The sequence below is a fragment of the Pempheris klunzingeri genome, chromosome 7 (assembly GCF_042242105.1).
Source record: "Pempheris klunzingeri isolate RE-2024b chromosome 7, fPemKlu1.hap1, whole genome shotgun sequence".
Classification (NCBI taxonomy): Eukaryota; Metazoa; Chordata; class Actinopteri; order Acropomatiformes; family Pempheridae; genus Pempheris; species Pempheris klunzingeri.
In genome coordinates this window covers 23266879-23284568 of record NC_092018.1, presented here as the reverse complement: position 1 = coordinate 23284568, position 17690 = coordinate 23266879, and the positions used below count along the sequence as shown (strand labels likewise).

The 17690-nt window shown below is 41.4% G+C and overlaps 1 protein-coding gene across 1 annotated transcript in view; it reads right to left on the bottom strand.

Annotated features, from left to right (window-relative positions):
* The window catches only part of LOC139203661 (collagen alpha-1(I) chain), a 58530-nt gene that overhangs the window by 40443 nt on the left and 397 nt on the right, over positions 1-17690 (bottom strand). The window contains exons 2-6 of the mRNA XM_070833488.1: positions 8331-8478; positions 7663-7821; positions 7092-7284; positions 5877-5984; positions 3938-4015 (exon numbers count right to left, since the gene is read on the bottom strand). Coding sequence (XP_070689589.1) covers positions 3938-4015; positions 5877-5984; positions 7092-7284; positions 7663-7821; positions 8331-8478 — 686 coding nt within the window. The remainder of the gene's footprint in view (positions 1-3937; positions 4016-5876; positions 5985-7091; positions 7285-7662; positions 7822-8330; positions 8479-17690) is intronic.

Sequence of the window (17690 nt, the reverse complement as noted above, 5' to 3'; positions counted from 1 at the left end):
TCAGACCATTCTGTTGTTAGTACAGCATGCACACGCAAGAGCTAGATTATTTACAGATATTCAAAAAAGACTTTATACTTTATTTACATATTGATGCCTCAGTCTCATTATGTTTTGTGCATGTGTTCACAGTACAGTTTCTTACTACATTATCTTTTAATGGTTTCAGTTGTTTCCACACTTCATTTTGTATCATATTCAGGGACCAGTGTGAGCCACATTTTGCTTACTTTCCATTCTAAATATTAATTTTGAGTCCTGGAATTAAAGTACATTTAAGAAAACTAAATGTTTAATCCTTTATTTGTCCTTAAAAATGGCCGATCTTTAAGCTAACACGTCTGGCTTCAAACAACTATGGGCCATAACCACAGCATGGAATGAATCTATGTCATAAAGATTTACAGGACAGCCTCAAAAGATGAATAAAGTGAGTCCAGGTGGGTTTACCTCCCTGTTAACCCATGGATGGGGAACTGTTTTAAAATGAGTTGGCCTGCCCACACCCTCTATGACTGATCCTGACTACACACAGGCAGCCCCTTGTTGATGACTGTTTCATTGATTTGTGGCAGACCCACATCCGATCACTTCCCAAAAGAAGAATGATGTTCTCCCCTATACATCTTTAAAACGTTATTTTCAAATGGCTATTTTCAAATGACTCTCTCTCTCTCAACATGCCAATCATCTGCGTCCATGTGTGTCCCTGTTTAGCAAAAAAGTCAGATCGGAGGAGATAGAGAGAGGGTGTATCCAAGGCTCTGCATTGGCCTGGTGAGCTAATACTAGGTCAAATAAAGCAAAAGCATATATGTTTGGGTCTCTACAGATATACCTGTGTAGAGCTTCAAGGTATCAGCTTCTGCATCATTATATCAAAAGTTTGCAAAGGACAAACTAAATCTAAGACAGTGTGAACGGAGCTTAGAACATAACGCCATAAAGACACAAGGTCAGCAGCGTGCAGCGTGTGAAAAACAGGTTGAAAACAGGTTGAACGCATCTGAATGAGTGACAGTTTCGATCACTGAAGTATCAGACACAATGTGCAATGCCCATTCGCATTTGAGTTGGATGTGAAATAGCTCAGTGTTGTAAAATGCTACATCTGGATGGCTGATGTCCGACACAGATTTGTCTCAGCTCTCAGTAAACGGGCCGCGTCTGTCCCTCAAGTGCAATGTGTGTTCTGCTGGCCTTCGCATCATCACAGGGTTCAAATATGTGTCACTGCTAATGTGGAGCTGCTGCAAGTTCATACGACAAACAGGAAAATGACTCAAACAGAACTCTCGTATTTAATACATACATTTACTATTTACTATCTATTAAGTAGTAATATCTATCTATTACTTTCTATTAACCATAAAGCCAATGAATTTTTTTGTTTTACACAAAAAATATATAAAACAGAACACAGTTTGGGTTCATATTCAAGTAACATTATGCAAATATTTGACCTAAATAACAACTTCAAAATGATGTTACGCTGACTTGTGGCGGCTCTTTTTTCCACTCTGCACCTCAAATGCCTGTTCTTGCATTATGTGACCCAGGAAAACGGCAGCATTTGGTTGATTTTGTAAAAACTGAGGTGTTTCCTCTTTAAAGAAGCACTCATAATTTTACATTAACGTTTGTAGGGATGAACCCGTAGAGAACAATCATCACACAACTCTATAGTTCCTCTAAGAGTCCAAGAAGCAAGTCAACACATCTATTTATTAAAGTCAGTTTGTATGCATTTTAAGCAGCTGTGCCATGTTTCTCTAAACTGAAACATTCTCATTCATCTTCAGTTCTTTGGGCATCTCCAGACCTTTGCAGGACCCTGCACTGGGGGCTCAGGGCTCAATCAAGCTGTTACAGGAATCAGCCAGTGGGCTGGAAGAGCCTGTGACTTCACAACATACAGTACACACAGTGTCACACCCCGACTGACCTTTGAACAGTTGGGCTCGAGCCCAGGGGCACGATCGCAAGTCTCAACAGGGTAAAGCTACAAATCAACACTGCAGACAGCCAAATAGAGTTCATGCACCCTGGCCTTCATAAAGGAGTTTCAGTTACATTGTATCAGAGAGATGTTGCTCCAGCTCCGTACATGTGTTTTGCCACTTTGAGGTATTGATGTGTTTGGCTTGCATTAATCTGCTCTTTGTATTACGGTATTGAGTCCACCCATATTTCTGTAGACAAATACAGCAATTTTACAAACAAGCTCAAAGTTTTCCTGTCGGCAATGTGCAGCTTTTACTCCTTGCATTCAAGTGACCTCTTCTTTTTCTGCCATCTAACAATGAACAAAGAACCATAGAAACTGAACAAGGTGTTTTAAATGAATAGACTGAGATTTTGAAAGATATTGTTATTTGTCTTCTAGCTGAGAGTTACTGTAGATGACATAATTGATATGTATATATGAAGCTATAGCCAGTTAACTTAGATCACTATAAAGACTGGAAACAGGAAACAGCTAGGCTGCTTCTGTCCAAAGTTAACCAATTGACTTCCTGAGTCTGGAGTATTGTTGGGGGACAGGCTGGTGACAGCTTCATACTTACTGTCTGAGAGTGGGATCGACCCTCTCATCTGACTCTTAGCAGGAATATTTCCCAAAATGTAAAACTATTAATTTAAAGAAAAATGTGTCTTTATGAGGGACACTTTGTGGCGTCTCTCAGTGGGGGACCTGTTTTTGGCAGTGAAGTGAATTTAAGTAGCACTTAATAATGACTTTTTAGCCTCTTTTAACTCATTGACTTGATTTTAAAGTGGAGTCGATGTTTGACTTTCGTTTGATTTAACGGTGATGTTACTCAATTCATGCTGGATACAAAAAATACAAAACTGTTTTGCTGACACAAAAAAGAACATAAAGCAGGTGTAAATATGTGACAAATGAAGACGCTTCATCAGACTGGTGCATAAACCATGTAATAATGCAATACTGCCACTGATCGTCATGTTCATTGATTTACATCATTGCCCACAATGGCCTAAAGACATTTAAGCGACAGCAAAGTCAAATAAACAGAATGACAAATCTCTAAAGGTGGTTCACTATATATCGTGTCACAGTATCCACTGTTTTCCACTTTTTCAAATTATTTTCAGATTACCAGCACCAATCATCAGAAAATTCCAGAAAACACTTCCATCTCCTCCTAGATGAGGCAATCGTGTTCTAAAAGCAGTACAAATTGTCGTGAAGGCAAAAAATAGATCACTGCAAGCAAATCTTTAATTATCCACTTTCTCCAGGCAGATTTTCCCAACCCACGCAGCCATCTGAGCCACTAACCTTTAGGCTCCCACCACCCTGAAAAGTACATCCTCTGTTGAGCGCGGAAAGTTGGCGAACATCGTTTGAGGGTGGACAGTGGCAGCACTGAGGATGCCGCTGGAAGACGGGGCAATGAGTGCACACAGGGCCAAACCATAATGCTCCCTTAAGAGACATCTATCAGAGCCAACACATCCTTCAGCATTTAAACGTACACAACATGCTGCTGTGATGTACTGAGTGCTGATACAGGCACTGCTTCCATGCTGGGAATGAAATACCTCACTTCCCCAGACGGAAACATTCAGTCAGGGCTTTGTGAGGACAAACTACAAATCAGTCTAATGTGTTTTGCCTCTGTTATAATTAACTTCCCAGAACACACTTAAAGCCATTCATTCACTGTTCCCTCCATTTACCACTTGTCACCTCTATGCCCTCGCTATGTTAGAACCATCACGCAGAAGCTTGTATTTTAGCAATAGATGTACTGTAGGAGCGCATGACGTGAGCAAACACAGCACCACAATCCCCACATGAGCCATCACTCACACAGGATACGGGATTCAAACCTAAATCAGTGTCTGGGCAGTGTGATGAAAACAGTCCACTTTTCAACAGTGCACAAGCTCCTTACTGTGGACTCACCGCATGTACAGGCTCCTTGTCTGCAGATTCTTCTGTACTGCTAGACGACTTGTGGGGTCCGGTGCCAGAGGGCGCATTCTAAATGAGCAAAGAGAGGAAGCAGAGAGGAGGTAATGATGTGCATTTGGTAAATAAAAGTGTGAGCAAACTATGAGCACCGGTCATCTTTAGACAAATAATAGATTTAAGCAGATTCAAGCAGCACAGGCTAATTCCAAGGCCTGGTGCTACTAAATGGTAAATGGTCTGTGTTTGTAGAGCTCCTTTCTAGTTATTTCAACTACTCAAAGCGCTTTTACATCACATCCTCATTCACACATCATTCATACAGGGGCGAATGTCAGTTGGAGCAGACTATTCTTTCACACTCATTCACACACTGAAGCTGCTTCAGGAGCAAGTTGGGGTTCAGTGTCTTGCCCAAGGACACTTCGACATGTTGAAGCTGGGATCGAACCACGACCTTCTGATGGAGGGACGACCCACTCTACCTTCGAGCCTCAGCTGCCCTAGTAGAGATTTCACAATTCAAAATGCAAACTCACATTTACATTTGTAGTCCGTACACAACCTTTACTTACTGTTACTGCTGGTTTTAGATGTTTGTATAGAAATGTATTGCTGGTATTTATACTGTACAACACTTACAACAATGAAATATTCTTCCAACAGTATTCCATTTAGTTTTACATATACTATATTTACTTCTGTATTTTGCACTATTTCATTTTCATTTGTTTCATTTCATCTCATTTGCTTACTTTTATTGCACGTGTCTCTTTTTACACATATCTGTAAGAGAACTGCTGGAGCCTGCAATTCAAGATTGTTGTTTTCATAACAAAAAACTTGAACTTGACGAAACAAAGTCAGCAGGCCAGATAAATAAGCAGTGTGATGATCAGACATCAGTTTATCCAGATGATCGAAACCACTTTATTTGAAGGTCAAAGATAAAGTCAGCTTATCTGTGCAGCCAGTAGATCAAAATGTTCTCTCTAATTTCTTAGGACTTGTCCTGTTGTTTGACTGCTCATGTTTCTTAACCAGTCAAGCTTCTTGCTGTTTTCTAAGATCTCAGCATTTCCTGGGCAAGTACTTTCTTAGTATTACTTGAAGGAATGACCGTAACTACAAAATTAACACTGAGGTCTTATGAAAGTGGAATTTCTTTTTAAATGTCACAGAAGAGAGAAATGAGGCAAAATGTTACCTGCCAGCCAGACATTCTCCTCCTCTATGTAAATATCTATCTCTGACAGTGTCAAACTGTGCTGTGTACAACAGTTAGACCCTTTAGAGGAATTGGAAATCCCACCGTCGAAATTCAATAACACAAAATGGATTTACAGGTATTTTAAGATCTGGACCAATGTTTTCTGATGCGTTAAAACCTTCTGCACATCGATTTAAAGATGTCATTTGCTATTGGACATTTAATTCCCCTTTCTACTACTGAGCTTTAACGTATACATTAACTAATAATACAGTGAATAAAATGACAACAACATTTCAAAACAACAAAAGAAGAAAACACAACACTGACAGAGCATTTAGTTTGTTGGTGTGTGCATTTATCTGTGTTGGTGTGATGGCTGTTGTAGCAGACTGAACCATTCTGCTTTTAAGAATGTGGCACAGGATGTATTGATATCAAAGCTGTACTCCACTGGTATTGTGAGAAACACACACTATTAGAATGGGCGTGGTATGGATTTACCCTGAATACACTGGATCCTACACTTCCCAGAATGCAACCCATGGTATGCTTTGTTACAATATCCTTGTCTGATGAATGTCTTTCACATCCTACAACTGTTTTACTGGCCAAACAGCAAAACAGTAAACTGAACTTCATGCTGGTGCAGTGTCCCTTTAAGTTCTTACGACTTTCTGTTAAAAAAAAAAAAGAAAAGAGGTTTTGCTCCGACTCTCCTACCCAGAGTGGATTGGAGGTTGGTATGTTGCAGACGGGCCGATGGAGAGTACAGTGGTCTCTAGCAGCGTCTGGATCTCCCATCACAAAGGTCATTTGTCTCACAGCACCCTGGGGACACCATTCAGAAGAAAAGGTCACAGGTCATCCACAGGTAAATCATAGGCACAGGAAGCCCCACCTCTAAACCTCCTCCACCATATGAACTCTTCTCTCCACTTGGCACTTAAATTGAGGTCAAGAAGGCCAGCTAAGAACATAGATCAATGCCCGTGCAAAAACCCTGCTGCTACATCCTTCCCAGGCTGCCCCTGCAACCCTCATGCAGGGTTTCACTTTCACTGCAGCGCTAAAACAGCAGAATGCTCTTGAAACACGAAGACAACCATACATGACATTGAGTGGTAGCGGTGAGCGTGCAACTGCAAACCAACAGTAGCAACAAGCTCTGGAACCGTGAAGAATACCTCTCACGTTCAAATTCGATTCTTTAAAATGGGTTTTCATGGCATACTGTAGCTGATGATGATGAGAAGTTTCAAAATATCAGAATCACCAGTGGTAGAAAGTAACTAAGTACATTTACTCAATTTCAATAATTCTTCATTTATATTTACTTTACAGAAGTATTTCCATTTTATGCTGCTTTTCCGTCCAACTCCACAACAGAAGAAGCAAACTCCACTACATGGATCTCACAGCTACCTTTCAGATCGTACACAGAAACCTTCACAGTTTTAAAAATGATGCATCAAGTAGTTTAAATGAGTTCCACCTCAACCAGTTATGGTATTAGATTGGTGTTTATTATTATCATTATCATCATTATTATTATTATTATTATTAGTAGTATTAGTATTAGTTGTATTTTCAATAATACAGATAATAATAATATAGTACAAGGTGATATGACACTGTAGTTTTACTGAGGTACAAGTTTTAAATACTTCTCACACTACTGCAAGTGACTCATTTGACTATACCACAGTCCATGCAACAGCCAGTGTGTATCCTGTCAAAAGTGACTTTGATCCTTCCTGCATATGAATCACCTACAAGTGACTCACTCACACTAAAGTGACAAGTGAGAGGAAAACAGAGAATACAATCAGGCAGGGGGAGGTCTGCGTGATTAATCCAGCCTTCTGCACAACCATCAATTAGCACAGAGCAAACACTAAAAGATGTGGTACACTGAGCAGATATTGGTTTTCTTACTTCAAAGGGCGTCTCAAAGCCCTCCATGCTGCCTCCGATAACCAGCAGGCCATCAGTGGAGATGCCCTGCCAAGGATAGGCCCAGTTCACCCTCTCCACTAGTGCACAGTCCACGTAAACCTCCAGCCAGAGTGGGGAGACGCCTAGTGATACCTGGTGCCACTGGCCATCACGCAGAGACCCCACTGAGAACCTGTTTGATTGAGGGAGGACAGATGAAGAGAGAGACGGCAGACACTCAGGAAACAGGTGAACTACAGTACTTACAGGGAGTTAGTGTTGATCGTACATTTTCAACAATGTGGGTCTTATCTTTGCAGTTTTGGTCATGATTTACTACTGTTGCGATCACTTTACTCTAACCACAGTAGTTGCTGCGATCTGGGAAAGTGGCTATAAGATGACACTGCCGTGGCACCAGAATTTTGCATTACGTTAAAGCTGTCTTCTAGACTATATTAGCTCATCTCAGTGTGCATTCAGGGTAAAGTTTTTAGCTGTTTGGCTACATTTTCTCACGCAGAGTGTACATGCTGTGGTTAATCATGGTGCAACAGAGGATCAGACGTACTCGTATTCTCTATGTTGAGTGGAGATGAAGGTGAGCGAATGTGGGCCGAGGCAGAGCTGCAGGTGGATGTGATGCTGGGAGTTCAAGAGAGTCAACACACTGCTCTCCTCCTTCTGAAAGCTGCGCAGCTCCATCAGCATGCTGAACTCATCAGAAAACCTGCAGGAGTGGGACACAAGCTCACAAACACTACGAAACGCCCTGGTGACATGCGTGCCTGTAAACACAAAGGCATACTGTACATACATATATCTAGATGTAACTTTGGGCATAGCCAGGCTAGCTGCTTCCCCCTGCCTGCAGTCTTTATGCTAAGCTAGGCTAACCACATCCTGATTCCAGCTCTATACTCACTAAACATGAGAGTGATGCTAATGAAGATACCCATCTTTCATCTCATCCCCAGAAAGAAAGCAAATAATCCTATTTCCCAAATGTTCATCTATTTCTTTTAAATTGTAGATTCTCATCATCATCGTCACACACACACACACACACACACACACACACACACACACACACACACACACACACACACACACACACACACACACACACACACACACACACACACACACACACACACACACACACACACACAGAAGCCGAGCTTTTTAATCGAAAACTCGTTAGCAAAGACAAAGAAAGAAAGAAAAAAACCACAATACCTTGGTCCAAATGCTTGCTGTGTGGCCATCATGAGACTGTCATAAAGCCCAATTTGGAGAGTTGGACACCTCAGACTGTCCACAAATAGGGACACGTTGGAGGTATTTAGCACCGTCTGGGAGAAGCGCTGCAACAAATCCACTTTTTCTGTTGAGAAAAAACAACACTGCAAAGTGGGATCTGGCAAATTAAGCTGAAACTCTAATGAGCTAAAGAGCTGAAGCTTCATGAGTATGGGGATGTTAGATTTATTGATTCTCTCTCTCTTTCTCTAATCAGCTGACTATGGACATTCACTCTTTCAGTTAAACCATCCCCATTTTGCGCCTTACTCATGGCATCACTGCCCCTCATAAATGATGATGGTACAATGGAGTCTAAAAGCCAAAGACTTTTCACATTTCTAAACTTGTATTGCACATTAGATACAAAAGTTATTTATCACTCACAAATGAAGTCTCTCCTTATTGAAATATTTTTCAGGGGTCCAGACACAGTATTTCTGGTTCTACTGCACTAAAGACATTTCTACAGTGTAAATGTTGAGGGACTGTAATGACTTTCTGGGAAACTTGAATAGAACAGAACAAATGTTAATGTTATTAGTAACGCCTGTGAAAAGAACACATTTCAATTTCTATATGAATGAACATGTACATGAAAAAATATGTTCCAGATTGGAATGTATATCAATGCGAATAATCCAGAAGTGAACATTCATGAAAGTGGTCCTGTGTGTGCCACCACTAGCTAATGAGTGTCTGACGGTGCTCTGAACATCACTTACTTGTCATTTGTGGAGGGGGCAGCAGGAGCTTTCAGTGTGTGAAAATGACTGTTTTGATGTCTGCCAACTAATTCTGCACCTGATGTGCGTATAAAACAAATGACAAAAAAACCTTTTTAACCTCACACATCACCTGTGCAGCTTTCACTGCACACCAGCACAGTGCTAACTATCATACATGCTGCACGTAGTTTGACATGCTGTGCTCTTTTAACAAGCCAGCAGTGCAGTTGTAGGGGTGGCGATGGCAGTTGACAGTTAGTCTTTAGTGAAATGTCTCCACAACTGTTCGATGGACAATTTGGTGCAAACATGGTAAACGGTGAATGGACTGTACTTTTATAGCACCTTTCTTATCTGTTCAACTGTTCAAAGCACTTTAAACATACATTCACACAAAATTCATACAATAACAGCATCTTGTCGGTAATCTTGTCCGAGGATACTTCGTCGAAGAGGAAGAAAAGAGCCAGGAATTGAACCACCTATGGCCCACTCTACCTCTGAGCCATGGCCAGGTGCCCCCTTAGGATGAATAGGAGTAACTTTGTTGATCGTCTGAAATTTCATGTAGTACCGCAAGGTCAGCGTTTACATTTGAAGAAGAGGAGGGAGAACGGTATGAAAAAGAACAAGAACAAGAAGACAAACCAGAACAGCGTACAATTTTTTGACTCGCAGAAGTTTTAGGCAGGTGTGAAGGAATGCTGTAAAGTAAGAATGCTTTCAAAAATATAGAATTTCATTGTTTATTTTTTTTGATTCACAAAATGCAAAGCGAGCAAACAGAAGAAAAATCTAAATGAAATCAATATTAGGTGTGACCATCCCTTCAAATCAGCATCAGTTCTTCTAAGTACACTTACACACAGGTTTTGAAGGAACTCAGCAGGAAGGTTGTTCCAAACATGTTGGAGAACTAACCACAGATCTTCTGTGGATGTCGGCTGCCTCAGATCCTTCTGTCGCTTCATGTGAGATCAGGGCTCTGTGGGGGGGCCACACCATCACTTCCAGGACTCCTTGTTCTTCTTTACGCTGAACACAGTTCCTAATGACATTGGCTGTGTGTTTGGGGATCGTTGTCCTGCTGCAGAATAAATGTGGAGCCAATCAGACGCCTCCCTGATGGTACTGATGATGGAGAAGTATCTGCCCATATTTTTCAGCATTGAAGACCACTAGTCTCTGCTGGTTCTGAGCTAATTGCTCTACTGAATCTTCAGATTTTTAACCCTAACCCTTTTCTTCAAAAGAGCCTGAACAGCACATCTTTGAAATGCTCGTCTGGGAGAGACCTTGCTGATGCAGTATAACTACCTTATGTCTTGTTGCTGTGGTGTATGACCTGTGACATGTGTTTCAAAAACTGTGTGCAAGTGTTCTTAGAAAAATTTGTGCTGTTTTGAGGGCAAAGGGAGGTCAAAAATATCACCAAATATGGATAGATTTAGACTTTGCATTTTGTACTATATATATTATATATACATATGTCAAAAGAAAACCTAAAATTCTATGTTATTGAAAGCATTATTACTTTACGGCATTTCTTCACACCTGTCTAAGACTTTTGCTCAGTCTGTATGTCTAAACTTCACAAAAATACAGCACTGTTGATGAAACTTTCTGTTTGAGACTTAATACAAAACTTGGCAAACCAAAACAAAACCAAGTGATGCCTCTTGCAACTACTAAACAAGTTTAGCGAAGCTCCAGGGACGCCGGAGTTACATCCATCATGCAGCCTGTTTGCTGCAGTCGTACTGGGGACGAACAGCCTGGGAGCCTGGCAGTTTGCTGCTGGATTTACTGAGCGGAGGAAGAAGTTATTGCAGGATAAAACTAAAAACAATTGGCTCTATGGCTCATTACCAGGGGTTGGCAAGCTAACAGCTAAGGACATCATCACTCAAAGTGAAGCGGTGCTTCCTCCCACCCTCACTCCTCCCTTCCACTTGTGACACAATGAAATAGAGGATAGAGCATAATATGAAACACAAGATGTCTGTTGTCACGCAATATATATAACCATCTTTAGCTGTGATTTAAAAGTGGCAACAGATGGGGAGGATCTGATGGTCAGGGTCAAACCGTCCTATAGCCTGGGAAGGAATTACATGGGGGTGAATGGTGAGGAGTAAGTGATCAAAGGATCTGAGGGCTCTGATTGTGGAATATGGCACATGCTATGCAGCTATGCAGCTATGCAATGCTTTAAAAACAAGAATCTTGAAAATAATTGTGTATTTCATTAGTAACCTGGGTTAGTAAGAGAGGCCAGTAACTGGGAGATGTGGTCTCTATACTTGGTACCAGTGAGGAGTCTCTCTGCTGCATTTTGAACCAGCTCCAATCGAGCATGGGATGGGAGAGAGTCAGTGACAGCATTCTATGTATTGGGAAAAATAACCGAAATTGATATTATGGAGATTGTAAATGTTTAGATGCGTAAAATATGAATGTGTTTTCGGTTGTATGCAGAACCACCAGAGCCTCACCATGAGCTCAACTCCTGACTCTTGACCCAACCCTTGAACTTTGTTAGATGCTGATGCAGTCATTTACCATGGTATGGCAGTGAAATCCAATACCCACAGTAGGGGGGGGGGGTGATGAAGTCTTTTCTTTTTGTCATTTTTCACTCAGTAGTGCTTTAAAAGCCATGAAAAAGGGAAACACATGCAGAGCCACCACTGAGGAACCTCACAGTCCGACAGCAAGTGAGTCAGCAGCACTAACCGCGTGTAGCTGCATCACAAAGAGTGCAGCGTCAAAACGTTATGTTTCATTCATCGCATTGAAGATACGGAGAGAACAGCTCCGTCGGACACGCCGGTGTCTCAGTATGTTGACGCGATTGCTCTGCTTCAAAGCCACTTCTGACCATGAACACCGCCACAACGTGTTACTGAAGCAACATAAAATACGAAGCAAACACGGGAAAGATTCAGCCAGCAGAGAGGGTTCAAAGAATTCCTTATCATTCAGTCCAGCGGATGGGTGAAGGGAAAAACTGATGATACATTTCTGTTGGATTGAGAGAACATCTGCAGCATTCTAACCCCCACTGCTGAAAATAGACTCAAAGACCTTTAGTTTTTCCAATGCTACCATGATGCTGATTTATTAGTCACATTCCTATTGTTAGTGCTATAGCGGTTAGTATATTGGTTGCTGTTTGTGTTGTCTCTCTCTCTCTCTCTCTCTCTCTCTCCCTCTGTCCAACCTCCACACATGACTGTAGCCACTGTCCCCGTGTCAGGGACCAATATAGCTGCTTTTTCAGTATAAAGCTCAGTTTATACTATACAATTAAAATGTGCCTTTTTCAGTGGGTGCTGAACTAGTTTCAGCACTGACTGACCAATAATATGTTCTCTCTGAGTGTAAATAATGCATGTATTTCATAGTTTGTCAAGAGAAATGCAGAACTAATAAACTCATCTGGGCATATTTTGAATAGTACAATACAAAGTACAAGAATTTGTTTGTGTATCTTATGCGGCTTTGTTTCGACCGCAGTGGTGTAGTCCCTGCTGGGCCTGAACACTGTGCTGTGAAGCTAGTACTAATAGGAGAGAGGACTTCCTGTGATTTCTTGTAAAATAAAAGCCAATTGTTTCTGGCGAATGCTTCAAAACGCTGAATTACAACCGCAGTGTACTGTGACGTTCTGTCCTGCATCCCGCAGCCCTCGGCTAAACCATACAGACGATTTCAGCAGGTGATGACAGTGTGACAGACACTCTCCTGTTGTGTGCATAGACTGTGTGGTTGTGTGCTACATGTGTGAAAGGGTGACTCCGGATGCCTGGACCTGATTCTTTGGAAACTGTAGTTCATATAGAAGAACGGCGTAGGTAAGGCCAAGAACGTGACTGTCTAACTCACACACTACATGTGACATGGCCAGATGGAACTAACTAAAGATTCGGATCCAAACCAGCTCATGTTTAAAAATAGCAAAGCTGTATGATCAAAAAGTGGGGATACAAAAACACACATTTGCTCCCCCAGGTGTAATAGTGGGGGTGCAGCTGCTCCTCTTGCTCCATTGCGCAGGCGCCTACGGCTAAAATACTCCCTGTATCATTCCAGTGATTATTAGTGGGTTCATATTCAGCATCGTTTTACAAGAAATACTGACCTAACTAATGCTTCACATCATCTGTTGTTTCATATTGTACTTCGCACCCCCACATCTTGGTGATGTACTATGCTACATACACATGCTACCACATAAAAATACTGTCGACTTCCCTGGCTTTCTAACAAATGTAACAGTAGAGTCATACATGTACTGTATGTCTAAAGAGTTTCAGCAAACTACAAAACTAGCATTATGTGACAGGGCGATATAAACTAAGTTAGCAATATTTACCTGAGGAACACGTCGTGGAAAGCCTGAATCGGTTATTGCAGATGCCGTTGATTTTTTTTCCCAATTTCAGATCAGATTTTTGGCTTAGAATTGGTTATTGTGGTGATATTCACAGTTGCTTCGGAAACACAGGCAGAGCTGATGTGGAAGCGAGTGGGGGGTGATGGGAGTTGACCATCAGAGCAGACTGGGCTTTCTGGAGGAAACAGGAGCTAGAATGGATTATTTCTGACTGAGGGTGACCTGAGGGGCTGCATAAATAACCAGTGAGTCCCAGAATAAAAACACATATCTGGAAATGAGCACAAGAGGTCTCTCCTTTAGTATTCAGACATGAATGCAGACTGAATGCAGTATCTGTCTTCCATATTTAAATCACATTACAGTTTACATACAAGTGTTAATGCAACCCGACAAGCCCACAGAGAGAACAGGACTTTAGAGATACCACAAATAGTCACGGAACCCAGCAGTCAATAGTTAAGACATTTTCACATGAGGAAGATTCAGAAATCTGTCGTCACATGAGTCCATGTTGAGTATGTGCGGTGACAGACCTGCTTGTCACTTGTCTGCCTGTACACCAAGTTCATCACTCAGTGCAGTTGTCCTTCTCATCCCTTCTCCGCCACTGTGACCGCAGTCACACATGACTGGGCTCTGATAATGCAATGAAAGGTCTGCCTTGAACCATGAGCCGCATTCCTAAGTCATGAAAGTGGTTGAGAATTCCAATTACTGTACGCTATCAGAGAGGAGGCTGCAAAAATACAGATGGAAAGGTAATATTTTTCAAAGCAGACAGACTGACTTGATGTGTGCAGGTGGCAGGAGAGAAAAACATCTTGACTCCATGTGCTGAGAGAGGATGAGAGGTACGTTTGCTCTGTTTCAGGAGTCCAGCCAATCACTGACAGTTTCATGACTACAGTGAGTCCGGAGTAGCCGGAAAGCAACACTACAATGCACTTTGTGTGTGTGTGTTGGTAGATGAGTGAACACACGGAGGTATACCTTAACTCTCCCCTCCCTTAATATGAGGAAACCTGAGACAGAATTATAAAAAATAAAAATTAGCAGCAGCAGACGAGCCGCATAGCAGTCCATGGAAGCCAGAGAACCACAGCCCGGCGAATAGAACAAAGATATGGAAAGATTACATGATGGAAGCTCTTCCTCCAAACACAGCTACCTGATGTTAGTGCCACTTGGCTTTCAAACTTTAAGCAAAGATCTAGCTGTAACTTCCAAGACTGGCATCAAGTCATCCAGTGCCGAGGCTACGTTCCCTTTGGAGTGAACGAGTCGCCTTTTCACATATGATGAGAAACTAATTAGCCAGTTTTGTTGTCAAAACCCTTCACACGAAGAGTTAAAGCACGCAGGAAGATCCATGAACAGCTAAATGATGCTGGTGACAGTTACTACTGATGCATAGCTAGTTCAAGTAGGAGGCTGCTGGAGTAGTCAAAGAGTATATCAGCAGCAGACTGTTGTCACCAGCTACATTTCAACCTGGTCTAGATTAACATATACTTACAGACAACTCTTAGCCTGATGCTTTCTAATGATTCCATCCAACATAATAGTCCAAATAAGCAATGTCCAGCCACTGCGTTAATCAATGATCAGGTCAATGATCTACCTGAAGATTAACCCTCAAGAGCAAAATGATACGATTCATTATCTTTCCAAACTCACTGGCTCACTTTCCAGACTCATTGGTCTTTTGAAAAGTTTGAAAAAATGATTCATCGTATAATTTTTCTTTTGATAAAGAACACGAAAAGGAATGAAATCCGGTCCACAAACCCGAACACCATACAAGGGTTAAAGGAGCATGACGGCTGACCAATCAACTTTTATCCAAGAATCGCGAATGCTGAGGTTCGGGCAAATGTTGTGTTACTAGACATGTCTATAAATCAAAACCTTATTTAATGTGAAAGGAGTACATGGAAATTTGTGGACATAAATGTAATCCAAATGTGTCAAATTGCATTGACATGTAAACAGGCTCTACCTCTCAAATCCATCCACGTTAATGCCCTCCAACCTAATGGCCCAGGCACAGGTACAGCAGCTTTCACTTCCAAATTCTCCACATTCTGTGCCTTCAGTAAGATTATATTTCCTCATTTCCTCTCCCAGAAGAATAATATTGAGACATGAAGGGGTGACCCAATGGTACAGTAACCCAACACCTATTATTGTTATTATTATTAACACTATTAGCCTGAGACATCAGATATAACGCTACATCACTTTCCAGTTACAAACATGCTACATACTATTCTAAAACAAGAGTCTGTTTAGCATTCTAAATCACCAGCATATTTATGGTCAGATGTATTAACAACGTACACACACACAAACCACGAATACACCATTCTTCACACACATATACAAAAGATGAACGTGCTGTGAGAATATGCGTACGTACTTCAAACCATGTACATACAGCTATGTGTGAAATGATGAAGTGGGGATGTACGATCTAAGAGAACTATTGTCTTTCTTTGCAATCTACACAGTGAAGCACTTTGCAGAGTCTGTTTAGTGCTGCAAATAAATATGATGGTGACTGAGATGTCACCGGTGAAGAGGGTTTTCAGATACATGTGACCAGTTAATGATATGTATGTGATTCACAGCCATACCCATGTGTAATGGTCATACACAATGTCAGCTGCTCCGGCATTATTAGAACCTTGCTGACGTGGAACAATCGACACCACTTTCTTTTTTTTTCTATCATCTTTAGAAATTGACACACAGCATCAAATATATTTACATAAAACATACTTGCAGAGTATATGTGTTTGCCTGAGATGTCCCATTTTTAGATGTTTTACAAAATATCAAAAACACAAAAGCAATGACACTGAAATTTGAACCATAAGGGAGTGATCTTTTCCTCACAACATAATTAAAGACTTGAAAATACAAGATCCACTCTACGGGAAGTAACATAATTAACCCAATGTTCCCAGCGTGACAGAAATAGTTCCAGTTTATGGTTAATGTGAGCTGTTATCTTCTCCATTTTGTAAATGTCCATTGTGATGTCCATCCATGCATTTAAAGTTTAAATCTCCCGTGGCAGCCATTTCTTTGTCAAAGCCTTTTTTTTTAACCAGCAACCAATTGTACACTTAGTAAATATTAGTCTCTTTTTCGGCCACTCCCGGGGGCACAAGTCCAAAGAAAATGGTCCTGCTCTCCAAAGTTACACGAGATCTGAAAATGTCCTGTAAAGCTCCATGTATTTCTCTCCAGAAATCTGGCAAAACTACTTTCATCCTTTGCTGTTCTTTTGATTAACAACTGGAAAAAGTGGTGGAGCAGACAGAAGTCCTGATATGCAAACTGTGGATATAGGGTGTGCCTACATTCATTTACGTATGACTGTGGGAGTGGAATTGAGGTTTGTGCATGCGCCCTCAGCTCCACAGTGACTTAAATATTAGAATAATCTCTAAAACTGACCATGCACACAAACAGATTTAAAGATGTATATTCCTGTCTTTGTGTAAAATTTCTCTTTTAAATCAACACAGAGCCAAAGAGAGCTGTGTGAATCTGGTCCCTGGTGTCAGCATGTTGCTTTAAAGATTCTCTATAAAAACAAAATACAGCATCAAACACCTATTTTCTATGAGGAGATACTGTGGAGTAATGGCGGGCTGTGCCATTCTCTTGCATTCATTCTGTGTGTTGTGCGTAGCATCCAAGCTCCTCTGTCCTTTGTTTTGCTGCTTGGGGTTAATGCATGCGAGTGCGTGAATCGTTCTGCCAGTGAACCTGTAGCACGGTGAAAGTGAGCCGAAAAAAAACGAGTCGTGAAGCAGCGAAAGACTCAGCTAAGATGCTGCACCAACACAGTAGCACAAAAGCTAAGAGAGTTAGGAGCCGGGTTTGGAATGAGCGAGAACAAAAGGACCGTGCGATGCTGAGGGATGATGAGAAGAATCCACAGGTTCTTTGAAAAGGTGGAAATGAATGGCAGGACAAAACTGCTTTATCAAAATGGTTCACGTTTGTCATGACTTGAAATTTTAAGAACAGGGCAGCCAGACTTCCAACCTCCAGAAAAAGAGCGGCAGCCTTTATTGGGCTCAGTGTGACTGTGCAGCAGCGTACAGTGCAGTGCCTGGCGTCAGTGTGAGTGACAGGGTCAGTCTGGTCACG